Consider the following 20,615-nt stretch of genomic DNA (forward strand, 5'->3'; position numbering starts at 1 on the left):
ACTTTTTCTTCTATCAGACGGCGTGTCTCTGATTTGATATCAAGCTCCTTGATCCATTTTGAATTAACTTTTGTGCATGGCGAGAGAAAGGGATTCAGTTTCATTTTGTTGCATATGGATTTCCAGTTTTCCCAGCACCATTTGTTGAAGATGCTATCCTTCCTCCATTGCATGCTTTTAGCCCCTTTATCAAATATAAGGTAGTTGTAGTTTTGTGGATTGGTTTCTGTGTCCTCTATTCTGTACCAAATTGGAAAGCAGTATGGAGATTTCTTGGAAAGCTGGGAATGGAGCCACCATTTGACCCAGCTATTCCCTTTCTCGGTCTATTCCCTAAAGACCTAAAAAGAGCATGCTACAGGGACACCGCTACATCGATGTTCATAGCAGCACAATTCACAGTAGCAAGACTGTGGAACCAACCTAGATGCCCTTCAATAGATGAATGGATAAAAAAAATGTGGCATTTATACACAATGGAGTATTACTCTGCATTAAAAAATGACAAAATCATAGAATTTACAGGGAAATGGATGGCATTAGAGCAGATTATGCTAAGTGAAGCTAGCCAATCCCTAAAAAACAAATGCCAAATGTCTTCTTTGATATAAGGAGAGTAACTAAGAACAGAGTAGGGTCAAAGAGCATGAGAAGAAGATTAACATTAAACAGGGATGAGAGGTGGGAGGGAAAGGGAGAGAGAAGGGAAATTGCATGGAAATGGAAGGAGACCCTCAGAGTTATACAAAAGTACATACAAGAGGAAGTGAGGGGAAAGGGAAAAATAATACAAGGGGGACAAATGAATGCCAGTAGAGGGGGCAGAGAGAGAAGAGGGGAGGGGAGGGGAGGGGGATAGTAGAGGATAGGAAAGGCAGCAGAACACAACAGACACTAGTATGGCAATATGTAAATCAATGGATGTGTAACTGATGTAATTCTGCAATCTGTATATGGGGTAAAAATGGGAGCTCATAACCCACTTGAATCAAAGTGTGAAATATGATATATCAAGAACTATGTAATGTTTTGAACAGCCAACAATAAAAAATTAAAAAAAAAAAAAGAAAAAGAGGCATTTCAATCGATTTTAACGTGGACAGCAGAAACAGCACCACGTGTATGCTTAACCCCATTGTTGTGTTTGTCCCATGCAGCAAGCAGGGAAAAGACAGGGTCCGGAATACAGGAAGGATGTGGGGGTAAAATGAGAGCATTCAGAAACAGCCCAGTATATGTCTTAAGAAAGTGGGAGCACATTGGCTCCTTCCCCTAAGAAAGAGATGGTTATGGCCAAGCTGGTTCAAATCACCACCAAATTTCCACAATGCCAAATATCACAAAGGCTTGGACGTGACTGGTAAGAAAAGAAAACAGAACAGTGTGCAAGGATCCAAGACAGGTTCTACCTGGTGCCTGAAACTTTGTGCTGGGGCACCAGGGATAGGAGTGTGTGATTCCCTGGGAGACCTGCCTTGGACAGCTGTGGGGACGACCCAATGGCCAAGTGAATTCCCATATGGAGTGAGCTATTACTACTAGTGTGGCAGAAAGAGTAATTGTTGGTGCAGAGCAGCGGTACGTCTCTTAGGGCTAAGGGTCTAGGTCAATCTTCCTTTGGAAGGGGAGTGGTAAGGCCTTTAAAGGAAGCCCCCACCTCAGTTCCATAAGCAACAAGAGTGCTTTTCTCCCCGTCATGGCTCCTAAAGCTGTAAAGGAAAAACATGGAAGAGCCATCCCTGAGGCCCCTAGTCGGTCTGTAATGAAGTCACATGTCCGTCCCCCCCAAACCGCAGTCTGCAGTCGTGACACCCCCTCCCATTAGCGTCTAGGAAGGAGGGGGACTGGAAGGAGGGGGGCAGGCACTGCGCAGTCTGGGGTGCAGGCACACCAAAGAGAGTTTTGGTATCCATCCGCTGCTCCCGCCCGCGCAGCGCTTCCCGACCTCCAGATACCGCAGCCCCCAGTCGCCCGCCCTCCCGCCAGTCCCACCAGGAGTAGGTGCAGCGGGAGACTGGGTGGTGGTCTGCACGCTAGGGTGTGCGGTGTCTTACTGAGGCTGCGGGTGCTAAGCCGCCCCTCAGACCCGGGCTCGCGCTGGCCCCGCCCACCTCTTGGTCGGAACTACGGTGGGCCTGGGAGGGGGCGTCGAGCCCATTCGCACCATATCCCTCCGCCCCCCTTCCCGACACCCTCGAGGCGAGCAGTTCTTGCCGCATCCTGCGCAGCCCCTGCCTGGTGTGGTGCAGAGGCGTGGGGGCGGGACGCCTCTTAGCAATTCTGCTAGCACGGAAAGCGGTGGGAGTCCCAGTGTGGAGCTGCCAGAGGACAGAACGGGAGAGGAGAGGAGGGGAATCCCAACGTCCTGGGCTCTGAGCCTGTGAAGGCAAGTGGGGTGTGCAGGGGGCGTGGGGTGGTCTTCCACTGTGGCCGGCTGACAGCTTGCCCTCCCCCCGCCCAGACTTTGGCATCCCTGCGAGGAGACAGCGAGCTGGCGGGAGCTGGTCCCTGAGAGGGGTGTGTGGAGCCGGGGGACCACTGGTGAGGAAGCGGCGGTGGGTCGGGGCAGGGGACGCGGTGCCCAGAGAGCCTCCAGCAGAGCCTCCGGAGGCCAACTGCAGCAGCTGCTTCCCAGCTACCTTCCCTGCGCCCGCGCTGCCCTCCTTGGTGTTTGTGCCCTGGGGGGAGGCTGTGAGGGAGAAATGGCGGCGGGCAAGTGAGGGGCTCCCGGGAGGCCGCAGTGGGTGGGAATAAAAACAGGGACTGGTGTCCAAGCTCTGTCAAGCCCAGCTGGCGTAGCGGGAGGTGGGTCGCCTTTGCCATTCCAGCCGATTCCGGAAAGGGGCCTGTTGGACCCCGCGTCGCTGGTGCTGTCCCTTCCCACAGGCTCCTGCTTGATGTCAAAATCTCCTGTGTGTGCGGTAGGTCTGGTGTGTTCTGACAGGCCAGAGTGCGCATCTGTAGAGGCGAGGCTTGAGGAAAAAGCGGAGCAGGAAAATGGCCTGGATTTCTGGAGGTGTGTGCGGATGGGGGGTGGGCACTGGGCACTGAGTGGACACCTGAATGGGAGTGGGGCGACTGTGACCAGACCTGGCCAGGCATTTAGTAGCACCTCGTCATCTCCTAACAGGTGTCCAGGCACTTCCCCTACCTTCTCCCTCCCTCTCCCAAATCGGGATCCTGAAAAGATGGACTTTGCCTGGGTGGGAGTACTGGGGGGGGGGGGTGAGGGAGTCGTAAGTAGCACTTACTCCATCACCTGCTTTCTAGAATGTGCGGTGCCCTTCCCCCATTTTATGCTGCGCAGGGCAAGGGGAAATGGCGCACCTAGTGGTGAGTCCTCAGAATTGGAGAAGGGAGTATTGGGAAGAGGATGACGTCAAGAGAAGGTGGTGTTACCTCTGGAGCCCTGCAACAGGGCCTAAATAAAACAAGAGTATTCTACCAGCAGGACCCTAAATGTGGAAAGACAGTTAATTTGGAGACTCCTATCCTTGGTGTTGGTCTGTCCACCAAGCTCAGCTTCTGCCCTTTGTTTTTTGTTTTTTTTTCTCCTGACTCTCCTAACTTTTCATCTGTTTGTTCATAGGCCTGCTTTAAGGCTGTTCAATTCTGCAAGAAAGGAAAAGAGGAGGAGGAGGAGACGGGCTCAAATCTCGGGGGGTGGGTGAGAGGGTGGGGTGGGGTGGGAGGCAGCTACTGAGGAAGAGCATGGTAGGTGGCTTTGGGCTTTGCTCCAAGTGGGTGCAAGACCGTGTTTACTTCTCTCTGCTAGACTTGCACACTGCCACAGCATCCTTTGTTTCTTCTGGCCAGAGATATTAGGAATGTTGAGGTAGGTGTAGGTTGGGCTCTGATGGATGATCCAAGAGCTGGAACCAGGAGACAGGGAACTTTAGACAGATAGGACCCTTAAACTGAAAGAGAGCTATTTGTTTTGGGCCAGGGTGTGTCCTATCTGTCAAGCACTCAGACTCCATTCTCTCCTGTATGTTTGTCTGTAGGACCCCCTGCAGTCGGCTGTGGGGCATAACACCATTTGAGCAAAGAAAGGAGAGGGAAATTGCACCACATCAGTGAAGGTTGGTATGGGCGTGGGTTCACTTTTGGGTGGGGTAGTGGAGACCAGCCACTACTGGTGGGGTCCAGGAGTGATTAGGATCTGGTGAGAGGCTCTTCTGCCTCTCTATGGATAACACACTTTCCCATCTCACCCATACTTATTTTGCAGCAGGCAAGAGAAACATTTTCTTATACCTGAGCTGTCCCATTTAGTATTCAACACTAGTCTCTCTGTGTAAGTCTCTGCATGAGGTGACACAGTTGGATGAGACTCAATCCCCCATTTCGTTCTCTCTCCCTAGATCCACCTCCAGTGGCAGCTCTGGTGGTGCTGGAGTTGCTGCTGACCACCACCCTCAACAGGTCCGCACCCACCCAGGAACCATCCATCCTCCCCCAGCTTGGTTGTGCCTCCTCTCCACTGTATCTATATTATTGACTGAGACTGTGCTTGGGTAGGAGCCTGATTGACTGCTGGATTGGCAATTGACTCTATAATTCTTATTTCCAACTTTATTTCCTGGATCATCAAAAGATCAGTGTGTGAAGATAAAAATCTGTGACAGATCTGTTGTCAAATTTGGGACAGTGGTAAAGGTCATTAATTGAGCCTTCTCTGTAAGTGTTACCATGACTGGGGCAGAGATTGAGACTGGTGCCCAGGCCAAGTGTGAAAAGAAGGCTGGGGAAGAAGTTGTTAGTGGGACTGAGCGAGAGAATGAAGTCCCTCTGGTGGTCAGACCCAAGGTTAGGGCCCAGGCCCAGGTAACAACTGGAGCAAGGCCTAAAACTGAAACCAAGTCTGCACCTGGGGCAAGGCCCAAAACTGAGGCCCAGAAAGTGGCTGGGGCAAGACTCAAAACTGAGGCACAGACAATGGCTGGGGCTAGGCCCAAGACAGAGACCCAGGCAATGGCCGGGGCACGGCCCAAAACTGATGCCAGGGCAGTAGGTGGTGCACGTCCTAAAAGTGAGGCCAAAACAGTCTCTGGGGCAAGGCCTAAGGATGATGCCCAGGCATGGGCCCAGACTGAGTTTGGTACTGAGGCAATGTCACAGGCAGAGGGAGCATCCCAGACTAATGCTGTCACCTGGCCATTGGTCAGTACTGATTCTGGATCAGTTACTAAATCTAAGGGCCTGCCTGTAGATAGAGAACTGGTCAGTTTGGATGCTGAAACCTTTCCTGGCAACCAGGGCCAGGCAGGAATCCAGCCCTGGTTTGGACCAGGGGAGGAGACTAGTATGGGGTCTTGGTGCTACCCCAGGCCCAGAGCTAGAGAAGAAGCCTCTAATGAGTCTGGATTTTGGTCAGCAGATGAGACCTCTACCGTGTCTTCTTTCTGGGCTGGAGAAGAAGCCAGTATCAGATCATGGCCCAGAGAAGAGGCCAATACCAGGTCCAGGCACAGAGCTAAACATCAGACTAACCCCAGGTCCAAGTCTACATCCAAGCAAGAACCCTATATTGATTCCTGGTCTGGGTCTGAGGATGAGTCTGGTAACCCGTTCTGCTTTTGGGCTGGAGAAAATACCAATAACTTGTTCCGGCCTAGAGTTAGGGAAGAGGCAAATGTCAGGTCCAAGCTCAGGACAAAGAGAGAGGATTATTTTGAATCTGAGTCTGAAGATGAATTCTATAAAGAGTCCTGGTTTTTGCCTGGAGAAGAGGCCAATAATAGATTCAGGCGCAGAGACAAGGAAGAACCTAATAACATCTTGAAATCCAGGGCCCAGAAAGATGCTAAAAACATTGATAGGGCCAAACAAGAGCCCAGGTTTGAGGAAGATGTCATTATTGGGTCCTGGTTCTGGGCAGAAAAAGAGGCCAGTTTGGAGGCTGGAGCTTCGGCAATCTGTGAATCTGAGCCAGGGGCTGAGGAGGGAGCCATTGGTGGATCATTGTTCTGGGCTGAGGAAAAGTCCAGTTTGGGGGCTGTGGCCAGAGAAGAGACCAGGCCTGAGTCTGAAGAAGAGGCCATATTTGGGTCGTGGTTCTGGGATAGAGATGAGGCCTGCTTTGACCTAAATCCCAGTCCTGTATACAAGGCCAATTGCAGGTACAGAGATCCTGCTGAGGATGAGCTTAATGCATCATCCAGGCCTCAAACTTGGGAAGAAGTCACTGTTGAATTTAAACCTGGTCCTTGTCATGGGGTTGGCTTCCCATCCACAAGTCCCTTTAGAATTCCTGAAGGGTCTTCTGAAATGAATGAGGCAAAGTCCAAGAATGTGGAACTTGGCCCAGAAGGGGAAGAGCAGGAATCTTTGCTTCAATCTGATCGGGCTGAACCTGAGTTCCCATTTCAGTATGATCCCTCATACCGGTCTGTGAGGGAAATTCGAGAGCATCTTAGGGCCAGGGAGAGTGCAGAGCCTGAGAATTGGTCCTGTAGCTGCATTCAGTGTGAGCTTAAAATTGGTTCTGGAGAGTTTGAAGAACTCCTTTTATTAATGGATAAAATTCGAGATCCTTTTATTCATGAAATATCTAAAATTGCAATGGGTATGAGAAGTGCTTCTCAATTTACCCGTGATTTCATTCGGGATTCAGGTGTTGTCTCACTTATTGAAACCTTGCTGAATTATCCCTCCTCTCGAGTTAGGACAAGTTTCCTAGAAAACATGATTCACATGGCTCCACCTTATCCGAATCTAAACATGATTGAGACATTCATATGTCAGGTGTGTGAAGAAACGCTTGCTCATGGTGTGGATTCCCTTGAACAGATGACTGGGATAAGGATGCTTAGACATCTCACTATGACTACTGACTATCACACACTGATTGCCAATTATATGTCCGGGTTTCTCTCCTTGTTAACCACGGGCAATGCAAGAACAAAGTTTCATGTTCTGAAAATGCTACTGAATTTGTCTGAAAATCCTATGGTGGCAAAAAAGCTATTCAGTGCCAAAGCTCTGTCAATATTTGTGGGTCTCTTTAATATAGAAGAGACAAATGATAACATTCAGATTGTTATTAAAATGTTTCAAAACATCAGTAATATTATAAAAAGTGGAGCATTGTCCTTGATTGATGATGATTTCAGTCTTGATCCGCTTATGTCTGCATTCCATGAATTTGAGGAGTTAGCTAAGGATCTACAAGTCCAAATAGACAATCAAAATGATCCTGAGGTGGGACAACACAGTTAGTATGGTTAACCACCTGCCGCTGATCAGCCTTATGTTCCCAAAGAACCCTGAATAGTGCTTTGGTGTTCACAGTCTGGCTTTATGTTGTAACAATTTTAATGCCTATATTAACTTGTCAAACTCTTGTTTTGAGCTGGGTTAACTTTTGGATGCCAAAATGAATATTAGAACTGAAAACACATTTGTTGATATTTGTCTTGCTGTCCAGATTGTGATATTTTTTCGTGTTGAGCTTCTGATGAGCTAAGTCATCCGAGTATAAGCTACCCTGCTATTCGTTGTTTAAACATGTGGTTCTCTACTTGAGTCTGTGTTTTCAATAAAGTTCTATGTTAAAATTGGCATAAGTGACCCTTCTTCACTCTGAAAACCAGGTTTAGCTACATTGTTCACACTTACAAGCATTGGTAATTAATAGTATAATAAATGTGCTCATTAGAAATTCCCATTCTTGGATCTTAAGAAAGGAGAGATTGTTGTGGGCCATGTTACTGGAAGAATGCTTCAGAGACGAGGGACCCAGTAAAATTAGTCAATAAAGGATAGGATGAGACAAATCATTCTGAGAAAGTGGGCCATGATGGTGTGAAGAAAAGTGTGATTGGAAAACATTCAAATAGCATGAGTGTACCCAATATGCCTGAATTAAGTGAAGGAGTTCAGTGAGTAATACAGTTGAAAAGATGGGATAAAGTCAGTTTGGGGGACCTGAGTAAACCAAATCTGCATTTTATAATTCAAAGGACAGGTATTAGTTCAATGTCACATAAAGAGTGAAAGAAAGATGCAACTAAATGGGCTCAGGTATAGGATTATCATTTATGATCCTAGTCCAAGGAGAGTGTTAAGGAAATACCATGCAGCCATTAAAATAGTTATGTGTGGATTGATTTATTGATATTAAATGACATTGGTAATTTTATATTCAGTAAACTAGATAACAATGTGGTGTTATCTATGGAAAATTAGATCTAGTTTTTAAATGTATATAAATACAATTTCTATGCAACTTCAATATGACTTATTAAGCAATTTCATATGTTCCACAGTCTGGAATAAAATATATAATGGAAAAATTCTCAGAGACAGGCATTGAGGAAATTTAAAAAATCAATATGCTTATATCTAGTGCCTCAAGTTACAGGTGGGCATGCAAGAATTGAGTTATATAAATGAATAAGTCATTTTTAGAGGTAAAATAACAGAAAAGTAAATGGATGTGGTTTCAGAAAAACTAGCTTTTTATATGAAATGTTTTAAAGAAAAATCACAGTTGATAAGTTTATATTAGTCTCTTGAGGGTACAAAGATAACAACTTTTGCACATGATTATTACATTCAAACAATCGTAACATTTCCTTTTTAGGTGACAACAAAGTTCTGGAACTAGACAGTGATGATGATTGAACAACATTGAGAATATACTTAATTTCACTGACTTGTACACTTTAAAATGGTTAAAATGGGTAAGTTTTATGTTATGTGTATTATGCCACAATAAAAAAGACCATACATTCAGGCAGAATAATTACAGACATCAGAGATAAAAGTGGTTTAGAGAGGAAATCAAAACTTGTGGAAAATATCAAATGTTTTATTATTTTTAGATATGGAAAAATATTACTTCTTATTTGTCTGATGCTGTCAATTTTCACAAAGAAAATTATGACTCATATAAATTAAAAATTTTTTCAACACAACGAACAACTGCCAAGATCAAGAAAATGGTTAAAGGAGATGTGTGTGTATATAATGTACACAATATAAAGATATAAGCAAAATACATTTCTTTCATAGGAAATTAATAAATATTAGAATAAGATAAGATTGCTGAGTTAAGTATAAAACTGGTTAATATCTTACAGGGCAATAGATTGTAACATTTAATGTTATCTGTACCACTGGACAAATAATTTATATATCTATTGAACAAAATATCTACAATTTAACATTAACCTCTATGAAGTTGAAAAATAGTTCAATCAATAGAAAGTGAAACCCAGCACTGCACTGAAACAATATCCAGTAATCTATGTTGACTTTATCCAAATATTGTATAATTTTCCTGACATTCCAACAAAATTTTCTATACCTGACTATCATACAAAGGTGAATAGAAGTAGGGCAGAGTAGCAATTTAGCTTCTATTTGCAAACTGCAAATATTAACATAATTATCTTTGTGGTGGAAATTAGAGGTTGAATGTTTGTTTTGCTTACGAATTTTTTTCAACAGATATTCTGTCAGTTCATGTACGTCTCTGTTTTAATACTTCCAATTATATAAAATACCAAAAATCAGTTCACCTCCCAAATCCTTATGGAACATTTCTCCCTGGCTGAGTGCTCCTAGAGAGCAAGGTCCAGGCCTAGGACTCAAAACTTGGTTTTCTAATCCAGCCTTTCTTCCAGTTCTCTGTCTTCCCCAAGGTCAGGAGCTTCAGGTTCTTCTAGCAAATAGCTCAACCCCAGAAGCATAAAGATTCTGCCATCAAAGCTGCAGAGCTGCTGCAGTCAACCTGGCTGCTTTGGCAAGTGAGGCAGACAGTGGGTTGTGTGGCCAGAATGTTGCATGGGCAGACAGAGTTGTGTTTATTTGCATGGAGAAAGAACAGGAATGATACACACCTGGCAAATGAGACAGATTGGATGAGTATCGGGGTATTTAGGTGGGTAGAAAATGGGTGAGGAGGTGTCTCTGCATGTGTCAGTAGCTTAAATTTCTCAGGTGATCAGAATTACATCATTTGTCGGTAGAGGAAACAATCCCTCAGCCAATCACAAACACCTCAGTTGGATCTGTCTTTTGTCCAGGAGCTCAAGAAATGGGGAGTCATCCTGCAGGAAGCATCCGTGCAGAGAAGCAGCAGTTGCTATTGGAGGAGGTGGGTGCAAGACCAGGGAATGGCATCCTTGGGAGGTAGTGGCTGAGACTAGGGCTGGTACTTGAAATACCTTGGACTCTCCCACTCCCTCCTGCCTTCTGAACTCCCCCATTCCCAGGCTCTCTACTGTGTTTCTGTGTGTGGATGGAACAGGTGAGTATATGGACAGAGTTGGATTCAGGAGCCCAGATAGGGAAAACAGTGAAGTGACAATTTGTGAACACCTGTAGCTCTGGATCAGGAAAGGCAGTGCTAGGAATGAGAACTGTAGGCTATGCTACCACTATTCCTTCTTTCATCATGTCAGTACTCCTGCTGTCTGTCTATTTCCTTAGTGACAGTATTCAGGCCATGGAGATAGCTGAGATCAACTTAACACTGGGAGAGGGGTGGTGGGAAGAGAGGGGAGCACATCTTCCTTTTGATTCAGGGTTCCAGCTGACTTGGGTTGCAAGGAAGGAATGAACTTCAAGATGTGTGGATCTATGGAAAGGGAGAGGAAACAAGGCTTAAGAGGAAGGAACCTAGCTGCTATGGGCTCTTCACATCTGATATCTCATCGGAATATTCCAAACTTCTCAACTTCCAAGAGGATTCCTGGGTCTCTGTCTCATGTAGCAGCTCTCTCCCATTTAGGAACACAAAGTTGCTGATCTATGCAAGGCTCCCTGTTCCTATTGTCCTGTCCTGGGCCTGAGAGGATGATCTTTCTGGGACTACCTACAGAAACAGTTTCATTGATAACATTATAAGTTCCCTCCTCACTGTTTTGCTCTCTGCCTATTTCTTAGGACTTGTTTCTTTGGATCCATCCTAGGTAGCTGTCACTTAATACTTCCTTGTCCTCTTTCTATCTCCCCCACCTCAATGCATCCACTGGGTACCAAATGAAATAAAACTATTCCTCTGCTCATAACATTTCTGATATAAAATGTGTGGGTTCTTCACACTATGTAGTTTTCCAGTTCTCTGAGGATACTAATTAGGTACCCTACAACTTAATAACTAACTACCCAGGGTTATGGGAGACCCCACTGGTTAAGGGCTCAGCCCCACAAGATTACCCTCAACTTTAGAAAACACAAATAGTGAATCTTCTCAGGTTATTCACAATTCTGCCTGACTTGGGTACTAATTAGGAGTTCCCACAGTCATCCTTAGGACTGATAATTTGCTACAAAGTCTACAGAAATCAGAGAAACACTTGACCTACTATTATAGTTCATTATAAAAATATAAATGATATAAGTGAAAAGCCAGATGAGGTGGTACAAGGTATGGAAGGGTCCCAAGCGTAAGGCTGCTGTCCCTATGAAGCTGAGGTGCACCACTTTTCTAGCACATGAATGTAGTCACCAACCTGGAAGCTTGAAAATCCATCACTTAAGGTTCTTATATAAGTCACATTATATTGACATGATTGATTAAATCATTGACTGTTGGTGATTAACTCTTGTTTCCAGTCTCTCTCCCGTCCCTGGAGGTGAGAGTATGAAACTGAACATTCCAACCCTCTAATCATGTTTTGGGTTTTCTGGTGGCAAGCCCTATCCTGTAGTTACCTAGGGGGTCCAGTCACAGTTATCTCATCAGTATACTAATCTTACCTCACCAGAGATTCCAGGAGTCCTGAGGCCTTAGAAGTTCTTGTGTCAGAAACTAGGGAACTAAGACAAATTATGATAATAAAAGATGGTTCTATTGCATATATCTACCAATAAGGAAATTACAAGTGTTTGGGGAACTATGCCCATAACTGGGTACAAATATTCCTGCCTCCTTTGTTACTTTTATTTTTTAATTTAGATGTAATAATTCTGCATATTTGTTATTGTTTGGATCTGAATTGTCCCCCTAAAAGTTCATGTGTTGAAAGCATGATGCCCAATATAGCAAGGTTCAGAGGTGGGACTTTTGGGCAGTGATTGGAACTGTGACCTCATCAGTGTATTAATCTATCTTATGGATTAATAATTTGAATGGACTACTAGGTGTAGTTCTGCCTTTCTTCTCCATCTTCCAAAAAGAGTTTTCCAACTCAAGGCAAAACTAGAATGTGATAAAACACTTAAAATGTTTAAAGAGCCATTCACTCTCAAATCCCTCACCTTAATATCTAGGTCCTGCTTCACTTTGCCCACATTCAAGCCATAGTCTGTTTCCCAACCCACCCATCACTGTAGATGGGTAAGTGTGGCTGGAGGAAGTAGGTCACTGGAACATGCCTTAGGGTACTATATTTTGTCCTGGCTCCTTGCTTTTTCTTCTTTCTGCTTTTTGGCTGCCATGAGTTGAGTATCTTTCCTCTACCATATCCTTCCCTATTATGTTCTGTCTCACCTTAGACTCAGAGCAGTGAAGTTAACTGACCATAAACTGAGAACTGTTACACCATTAGCCCCCCCAGATAAACTTTCCTTCCTCAGAAGTATTATTGTCAGATATTTTGGTGATAATAATGAAAAACAATGTGTAATGATAAAATCAGGGTAATTAATGTTTCCATAGCCTCAAACATTTCTGAGTGATAGGAGTGTCATTGTTATGCTAATGAAATGAATTATGGTGGGCTTATAGATAGTTTCAGATTGTGAGCTGGTCACCCTTGTAATTGAAGGGTTGGAAATTTGGACCAGCAAAACCTCCATGGAGAATAGTTGGGAAGAGTATTAGTTCAATCAAATGGCAAATGATTTAGTCAATTGTGCTTGTGTAATGAATCCCAATAAAACTGAATTTCAAGGCTAAGTGGAGCTTCCTGTTTGGTAAACATACCATTACCCAGGGAAGGTGATGTTTCTTTACTCCACATAGAGCATGGGAGCTATAGTGAGGGCCTTTGCACACTTTGCCCTACATGTATCCTTTATAATAAAACTCTAAACACAAGTATAACATTTTTAGTGAGTTCTGTGAATTGTTCTAGTGAATTATGAAATTTGAAGATGTGGTCATCCCTAATTGTACCTTGTCTGTCAGAAGTATGTCCACCATGCGACCAGCGCACTGGTTTCATTAATGAGGTTCTTGGCATAAAAGTTAGCTAGCGAGATCGAAATAAAACACACAGATTCAGTTACCTTTTTCTATGACCATGTCCGAGATGGCTCCCCTCTCTGGCTCCAACCTCGAAATACCCGTAGGGCAGCAAGGATTACTCAGGACTAGCAGGAGAGAGAGTGAGCACGCCAGGGAGTAGCCTTTTATTGGGGAACAAGAAATTCAGGGGAGAATTCCATCCAATGAAGGTTGAGGGGGGCCACACTCCAAGCTCAGGGTCAGTGACTGGCCCCCGGGGTCAGTGGTCAGTCACACCCCCACATGGACGGGTTCTCTCATCAGGAGAGGGCCGGGAAAGCTCCGACACAGATTAGTCAGAGCGCCTCAGACTCAAACCGGGAGTCGCCCAGTCACGTGTGAGAATGGCTCTCCACAAGTATGGGAATTGATAATTGTTGTTGGAGTCTGATTTAAATGTGGGAAATATTTCTGTTGACTATGCCCTTAAAGCTGCATGGTATGATGATATCTGAGTAGTTGTGTCAAATCAATGGTGTCATTGACCATAGTTTTAGCAGCCACTCCTGAATTAATAAATGTAAAGCCTGCCTCTGATCTTATATATCCTATATCAAGTTAAAATGAAGGAGGCAGAGCCTACCAATGTCCTACATGTGAATAAACAGTGTATGTTTTTGTGTCATATACTTAAAACTTAGATTTTGAAAGTCTATCTACCTACCAACCTACCTACCTATCTAGTTATACCTATATATCTATATACCTATCTAGTTTTACCAGCAATTCCTTACTGTGGAAATCCTGTTGTGGTACTATATTTATATTCAGGGACGTTCAATTGTGGCCTGGCCTGTGTATACCTAGGAACAGGTATGTAACCAGTTCATACCTGTTGAATTTTTCTTTCTCAATTAAAAGACCAGGTGAGTTTGTGTGTGCGCACATGCAGATAATTGTCTCTGTTATGATAACTCCTTGGGTAAGACTTGTAGCGGGGCAAGGATTATCCATCACATTTTTCCTGGAGTATGGTTGGAATAAAAATTTCAACATTTGCATAGCCTTCTGTTTTTTCCCCCTTTTTGGATAAATACTGTGTTATTTCATGTAACAAATATATCAGGGTCAGTTTAGATGTTGCCTGACCTAAAATGTTGCTGCCTGAGGATACCATTAGAGAGGATTTGTCATCTTTCCAGTCATGAATAAAAGAAAGGTGTCTTCTTATATACATGGAATGTTATTACCCACCAATTCTTGACCCTGCCATCAACTTCAAAAGAGCAATCTTCAATGGGATCTCATCTATAAAATACCTCCAGATTCCCTATTAAGGTTTTCAAGATCCTTTGTCCTTCTGTACAGTTCTGCCTTTCTTCTCCATCTTCCAAAACAGTTTTCCAACTCAAGGCAGAAGTATAATGTGATAAAACATTTAAAGAGCCATTCACTATCAAATCCCTCACCTTAATATCTAGGTCCTGCTTCACTTTGCCCACATTCAACCCATAGTCTGTTTCCCAACTATACTGTGTATTTCACTATTTTTGTGCCTTTCCCCATGCTGTCCCCAACAATCCATAATATTCTTAGAATTCTTTTATGCCCATTGATAACAGATTTATCCTTTTAGGTTCAGCTCAAATGCCATGGCCTGTTTTGAGTTCTGATATCCTCATTCTTGTCCCTTGCCCCTTGGTAGGAATTAATTCCTCCATCCTATGTACTTACTCATTATTTTATTTGCCCTTATATTAGCACTTCTTCCTTCCTTTCTTCCTTTTTATTCATTTACTTAATTATTTTTTGATGCTGAGGATTGCACCCAAGGCCTCACACATGACAGGCAAGCATTCGATCGTGGAGCTACATCCCAGTCCCTTAATTTAGCACTTATTTTTTTATACCATGTATTGAAATGTTTTTATAAATAATACAGAACTAGTGTTGGAAGACAGGTAGCATAGGAAAAGAGCTCAGACTCTGGAATTGTGATTCAAAATAGTCTGTTTGACTACAAAACCTAAACTTTTCACTACTTCATATAACAATATTAAGATTACTGGGTCCTTTCTTTTTTATTAAACAGTGTGATGTGGGGGGGAGGGGGCTTGCAAATTGAACCCAGAGGCATTTAACCACTGAGCCATGTCCCCAGCCCTTTTTATGTTTTATTAGGGACAGGGTCTTACCGAGTTGCTAAGAGTCTCACCAAATTGCTGACACTGGCCTTGAACTTGTAATCCTCCTGCCTCAGCCTCCTAAGCTGCTGGGATTACAGGTGTGCATCACCATGCCTAGCTCAACAGTGTGATATATTTAAAGATTTTTTTTTATCTATCTCGGTTATCATTTTCTTTTTAAAATAATATATAAATTATATGTATTTATAATGTACAACATATATAAGTATATATACATTACATAATGGTTGAATCTAGCTAGTGAACAAATGAATTACTTCACTTAGTTATCATTTTTTGGTGAGAACTTAACATTTACTCCATTTTGTATTTTACAAGAGTACAATATACCAACATTTACCCAGCTATACACAAGATCTCTTGAATTTATTTCTCCTAATTATAATTATGTGTCCTTTGACCAATATCTCTCTAACTCTCTCCCTGCTAGTTACCCTAACTTCTGGTAACCACCATTCTACTCTCACAACTTCTATAAGATCAACTTTTTTAGATTTCACATAAGGACGAAAGCATTAATAGCTCTTTTTCTATGCCTGGTTTTTAAAAATTTATTTATTTATTTATTTATTTATTTATTTATTTATTTTTGTGCCAGGGATTGGACTCAGGGGCACTTAACCACTGAACCACATCCTCAGCCCTTTTTTGTATTTTATTTAGAGACAGGGTCTACCTGAGTTGCTTAGGGCCTCACTAAGTTGCTGAGGCTGGCTTTGAACTCACAATCTTCCTACCTCAGCCTCCCGAGCCACTGGGATAGTAGGCATGCACCACTGCGCCACGCCTGTGTCTGGCTTTTTAAAAAAATTTTTTTTAGTTGTATATGGACACAATACCTTTATTTATTTATTTTTATGTGGTGCTGAGGATCGAACCCAGTGCTTCACATGCACTAGGAAAGTGCTCCATCACTGAGCTACAAGCCCAGCCTCTGTGCCTGGCTTTTATCACTACTACCATAATGCCCATCAGGATCATTCAGGTTGTTACAAATTATAGGATATCCTTCTTTTTATAAGTGAATGGTATTCTACTGTATACATTTTGGACAATTTCTTTATATGTTATTCTATTGATGGATTCTTACATTGATTCCTTATCTCGGTAATAATGCTACAATAAATATAGTAGTGCATTTATCTCTTCAACATACTGATTTCATTTCCTTTGGATGTATGCTCAGTAGTGGGTTTGCTGTATCATATGGTACTGATGTTTTTAACTTTTTGAAGAAACACCATATGGTTTTCCATAATGCTTGTACTAATTTACATTCCCACCAACAGTTTGCGAGGGTTCCTTTCTTCTACATATTTTTGTCAGCATTATTTTTTTTTTGTCATTTGTTAATAGCCATTCTGACTGGAGTAAGGTGATATTTTACTTTGGTTTTTATTTCAGTTTCCTGAAGATTAGTGATACTGGGCATTTTTCATATACCTTCTGGCCATTTTTAGTCTTCTTTTTAGAAATGTTCATTCAGGTCTTTTGACCATTTTAAAATCAGGTCATTTATTTTCTTGCTAGTGAGTTTTTGTATCCCTTTTATATTTTGCATATTAACTCATTCTCAGATGTATAGTTTGCAAATATTTTATCCCATTCTGTAGGCTATATCTTCACTCTGTTTCCTTTGTCACATAGAAGCTTTTTGTTTTGATATATTCCTATTGGTCTATTTTTGCTTTCTTTCCTTTGCTTTTGATGTCTTAAAATCATTTTGTTCTAGTATTTTCATATATTACATTTAGATTCTTACTCTATTTTGAGTTGACTTTTGTATATGGTGATAGATAGGGGTGTAGTTTCATTTTTCTATATGCAAATGTCCAATTTTCCCTGAAACATTTATTGAAAACACTGTCCTTTCACCAACGTATGTTCTTGGCACTTTTGTTGAAAGTCAGTTGACTATAGATGCATGGGCTTCTTTCTAGGCTCTGTACTCTATTCCATTGGCCTGTGTGTCTGGTTTTATGCCAGTGTCATGCTGTTTTGGTTACTATAGCTGTGTAGTGTATTTTGAAGCTCAAGGTGGCTTTGGCTATTTGGAGTTGTTTAGGGTTCCATATCAATTTTAGGATTTTTTTTTGTTTTGGGAAGTATGAAGATTTTACCTATATTAATTCTTCCATTACATGAACAGAGGCTATCTTTCCATTTATTTGGGTCCTCTTAAATTCCTTCATCAGTGTTTTTATAGGTTTTAGTGATATATTATGTTTATTGAATTACAGGTTGAACCATTCTTGTGTGCCTTGGATGAATCCCACTTGATCATAGTTAATTATCTTTATAATATGTTGTTGAATTCAGTTTGGCAATATGTTGTTCAGGAGTTTTGCATCAGTGTCCATCAGGTATATAAGTCTATACTTTTCTTTTCCATTCTTATTGGGTACTTTCAATGTATCAGGCACTCTTCTAAGGGTTATAAATGTGTTAATTTATTTAATCCTCAAAACAAACTTATGGGGGTTGATGCTGTTGTTCCCATTCTATATAGGAAGAAACTGAGGTGAAGACTGGTTAACTTGGCCATGCTTACTGAGTTGGGTAGCAATCATTTGAGGTTTGAATCTGGAGCTCTTGTACATTATCACTGTACTATGGCTATACTCCTGTAATGCTAGTTATCATGAAAACCTTTAATTATCATTGTCACTATTATATTAATCAGATTTTCTTTTCCTTACAAGTTGTAGCAAAGTACTTTGTTCATCATTTTGAAAAAAATAAAAAACTTAACCCTGAATATCGTTAGACCTCCTATTCCTTTTTCCCATTTCACTGTGTATTAGCCACTCCATATTTTCCTCCCTTCACAACCTAATGTCCCATTATAGAATGCTGGTTTGTGTGTGTGTGTGTGTGTGTGTGTGTGTTTTGTTTGTTTGTTTGTTTGTTTTGGTACTGGCAGTTGAACCCAGGGGTGCTTAACCATTGAGCAATATCCCAAGATCATTTTATTTTTTTATTTTGAAACAGGGTTTAACCAAGTTGCTGAGGCTGCCTTTGAACTTGGTAATCCTCCTGCCTCAGCCTCCCAGGCCACTGGGATTATAAGTGTGCATCACCATGCTCAGCTCAGTACAATTTTTTTTTTTTTAGTATGTTCCTACCTCATTCTCTGGCACCTGGCTCCGCTGTCCTTACAAAACACCAACTTTCAAAAAATATCAAGTATCTACCTCTTTCTGTTATCAGTGTTGCTTAGTGAACCTGGAGAAAATTAATCAAACATGCTAACTATTGACACTAAGAATTTATCTTTTTCAACCTTAGTACAGTCCCCTGAGCTGCAGCATATAGTTTCTGATACCTTTATATTTTTGATGTTTCTATAAGGGTATACTTTCACACAATGATTCTCAGAATTAAGTCTATGCATGTCTATGAGCTCAAGCATTTAATGTACTTCTGGACCCTCCAGATCATAAGAGTTTGGGCTCTACCCGAAGCTTTCCTTTTCAATATGGAGCAGAAAACACAGTTGACAGACTTCTAAAAATCATTAGGTATGATGTTCAGAATCTACAGTTTTCCTTTTATGTCTAAATGCAAGTTTTGCCACTGTAGAGGTATATACTCACTGACATGCAGAAATCTACAACTATTACTCATTTAAGAGCTATTTTGCACCCGAACATATGTGTCACTCAGGATTGTTCCATTTTCACATAACTAGAAAGTCAAGTAAAACTAACTTAATAAGGAAATGTCAATTGGAAATACTGAAATAGGGTAGCCTTAATGGTTATTTAATTCATCTAAGAAATTGGATTTTTTTCCATCTCTTTCTTCTGCCATTTACAATGTTAAAGCTAAAGCTGGTAGGATGACTGGATGATTGCAACAATTCCAAGACTCAAGCAACTTCCTAAGGAAGAAGAGGAAAGAGTCTTTTCTAATGTTCTTTTCTTATGAATTAGAAGACTTTCCTCAGAAATACTTCTGTAATCCTCCCCAAATGTCTCATTTATCAGAGTTAGATCACTTCCCCACGATGAACCAGACAGTAACCCAGGGATAGATTGCTCCTAGAACAAAGAGGCTTACCCTTGGAACTGGGATTAGCCTCTTTGGCACATGGCTACAAGAAGTGGGGAGGTATATTTAAGCAAAAACGATGTTCATTTAGTAAGGGGTTATGATAAGCAAAACAGTATACAAAACACTGAGGTTATAACAACAAAGACCACAGTGACAATGTCTTAGCTGTTTAAACCCTTATAAATCACCATGGAGTTTTCATTCCTTTTTTCCTGCTTTCTCAAGCTATCCCACGATATGAATAGATCAGAATTTTTAAAGGATCTAGAAATAGCTGGGCATGGTGATGCACAACTGTAATCCCAGTGGCTTGAGAGGTTGAGGCAGGAGGATCTTGAGTTCAAAGCCAGCCTCAGCAACAGTAAAAAGCTAAGCAACTCAATGAGATCCTGTCTCTAAATAAAATACAAAATAGAGAAGGGGATATGGCTCAGTGGTCGAGTGCCCCTGAGTTCAGTCCCTGTGCCCTGCCCCCTCAAAAAGAATCTAGAAATACTAGTTCTTTTAAGGTGGTACAGTATATCAGATACTTTTTTTCCTCAGTGTGCATAAGAATCCTTTGAAGTAGTATTTAGTATCACCAGTCTCTTTTAAGGATGAAAGAACTGAGTTATAAAGACATTAGTATTCTTTACCAAAGTTACAAAAATTACTAAGCAAAAGCCTGTGGCAAAGTCTATATTCAAACTTTGTACTTCCTGACTCTGAAGTCTGGGTACTCCCTAATATATTATGCTACTTCCCTTTACAAAGTACTTCCAGAGCTCAGAAACTGTTCATTCAAATCTAAGCAAGCACCTAACAATCATAGGCAACTAATGTAAAGTGTAAATTGTAGTAGTATTATGCACTGCTTCCTGGTGGTGGTGGTGACAGAGATTACTTTTTTCTCCCTGAATTAAGTCAAGGTTTCTTAGACCTCACCACCAGGAATTTTGATTTAGGTCTAAATTCTAACTTGCATTCTGAGTTAAGAATTTTGGGACTAGGATGACAGGTTCAGGGAGCTACACAAATTTCCTGCACCTGGGAGAGAAAAGAGCTAATATTTGGGGAGCAGTTGGGTTTTCAAGGGCAATTTTATTCCTACATCCAACATCCAACTGAAAAGAAGACAACAGCTATATTCACTGGTCTTTAGCTACCCTTGTGAAGTCCACGGCCAAATTCCAGTGTTCTCTCTGACATGTGACAATCTTGGAAGTCATTGTTCCTGTGCATAACAACCA

The 20,615-nt window shown here is 41.8% G+C and overlaps 2 protein-coding genes across 9 annotated transcripts in view; both read left to right on the forward strand.

The window, feature by feature from the left end:
- Positions 1-3,997: 3,997 nt before the first annotated feature.
- The window catches only part of Gprasp3 (G protein-coupled receptor associated sorting protein family member 3), a 30,692-nt gene continuing 14,074 nt past the window's right edge, over positions 3,998-20,615 (forward strand). Inside the window, exons 1-5 of one of the 8 annotated variants that reach the window (XM_046419155.2) lie at positions 4,007-4,082; positions 4,365-4,425; positions 8,588-8,687; positions 9,633-9,755; positions 10,035-10,105. The gene's annotated coding sequence lies outside the window, so the exon portion shown is untranslated. Of the gene's footprint in view, positions 4,083-4,364; positions 4,518-8,587; positions 8,688-9,632; positions 9,756-10,034; positions 10,106-20,615 lie in introns of those variants that run through there. The other 7 variants (XM_058571244.1, XM_058571245.1, XM_046419154.2 and 4 more) reach the window with 7 other exon arrangements.
- Positions 4,516-7,568, forward strand: Gprasp2 (G protein-coupled receptor associated sorting protein 2). The gene has a single exon (XM_046419153.2). The coding sequence runs from the start codon at positions 4,693-4,695 to the stop codon at positions 7,219-7,221; it is 2,529 nt and encodes an 842-aa protein (XP_046275109.1). The 5' UTR covers positions 4,516-4,692; the 3' UTR covers positions 7,222-7,568.

Source organism: Marmota monax, unplaced genomic scaffold (assembly GCF_021218885.2).
Source record: "Marmota monax isolate L192 unplaced genomic scaffold, Marmota_monax_Labrador192_F-V1.1 WCK01_AAM20220418_F8-fsc00206, whole genome shotgun sequence".
NCBI classification, from domain to species: domain Eukaryota; kingdom Metazoa; phylum Chordata; class Mammalia; order Rodentia; family Sciuridae; genus Marmota; species Marmota monax.

Coding starts and splice junctions, on each gene's coding strand:
- Gprasp2 (XM_046419153.2), top strand. CDS start 4,693: ATGACTGGGGCAGAGATTGAGACTGGTGCCCAGGCCAAGTGTGAAAAG.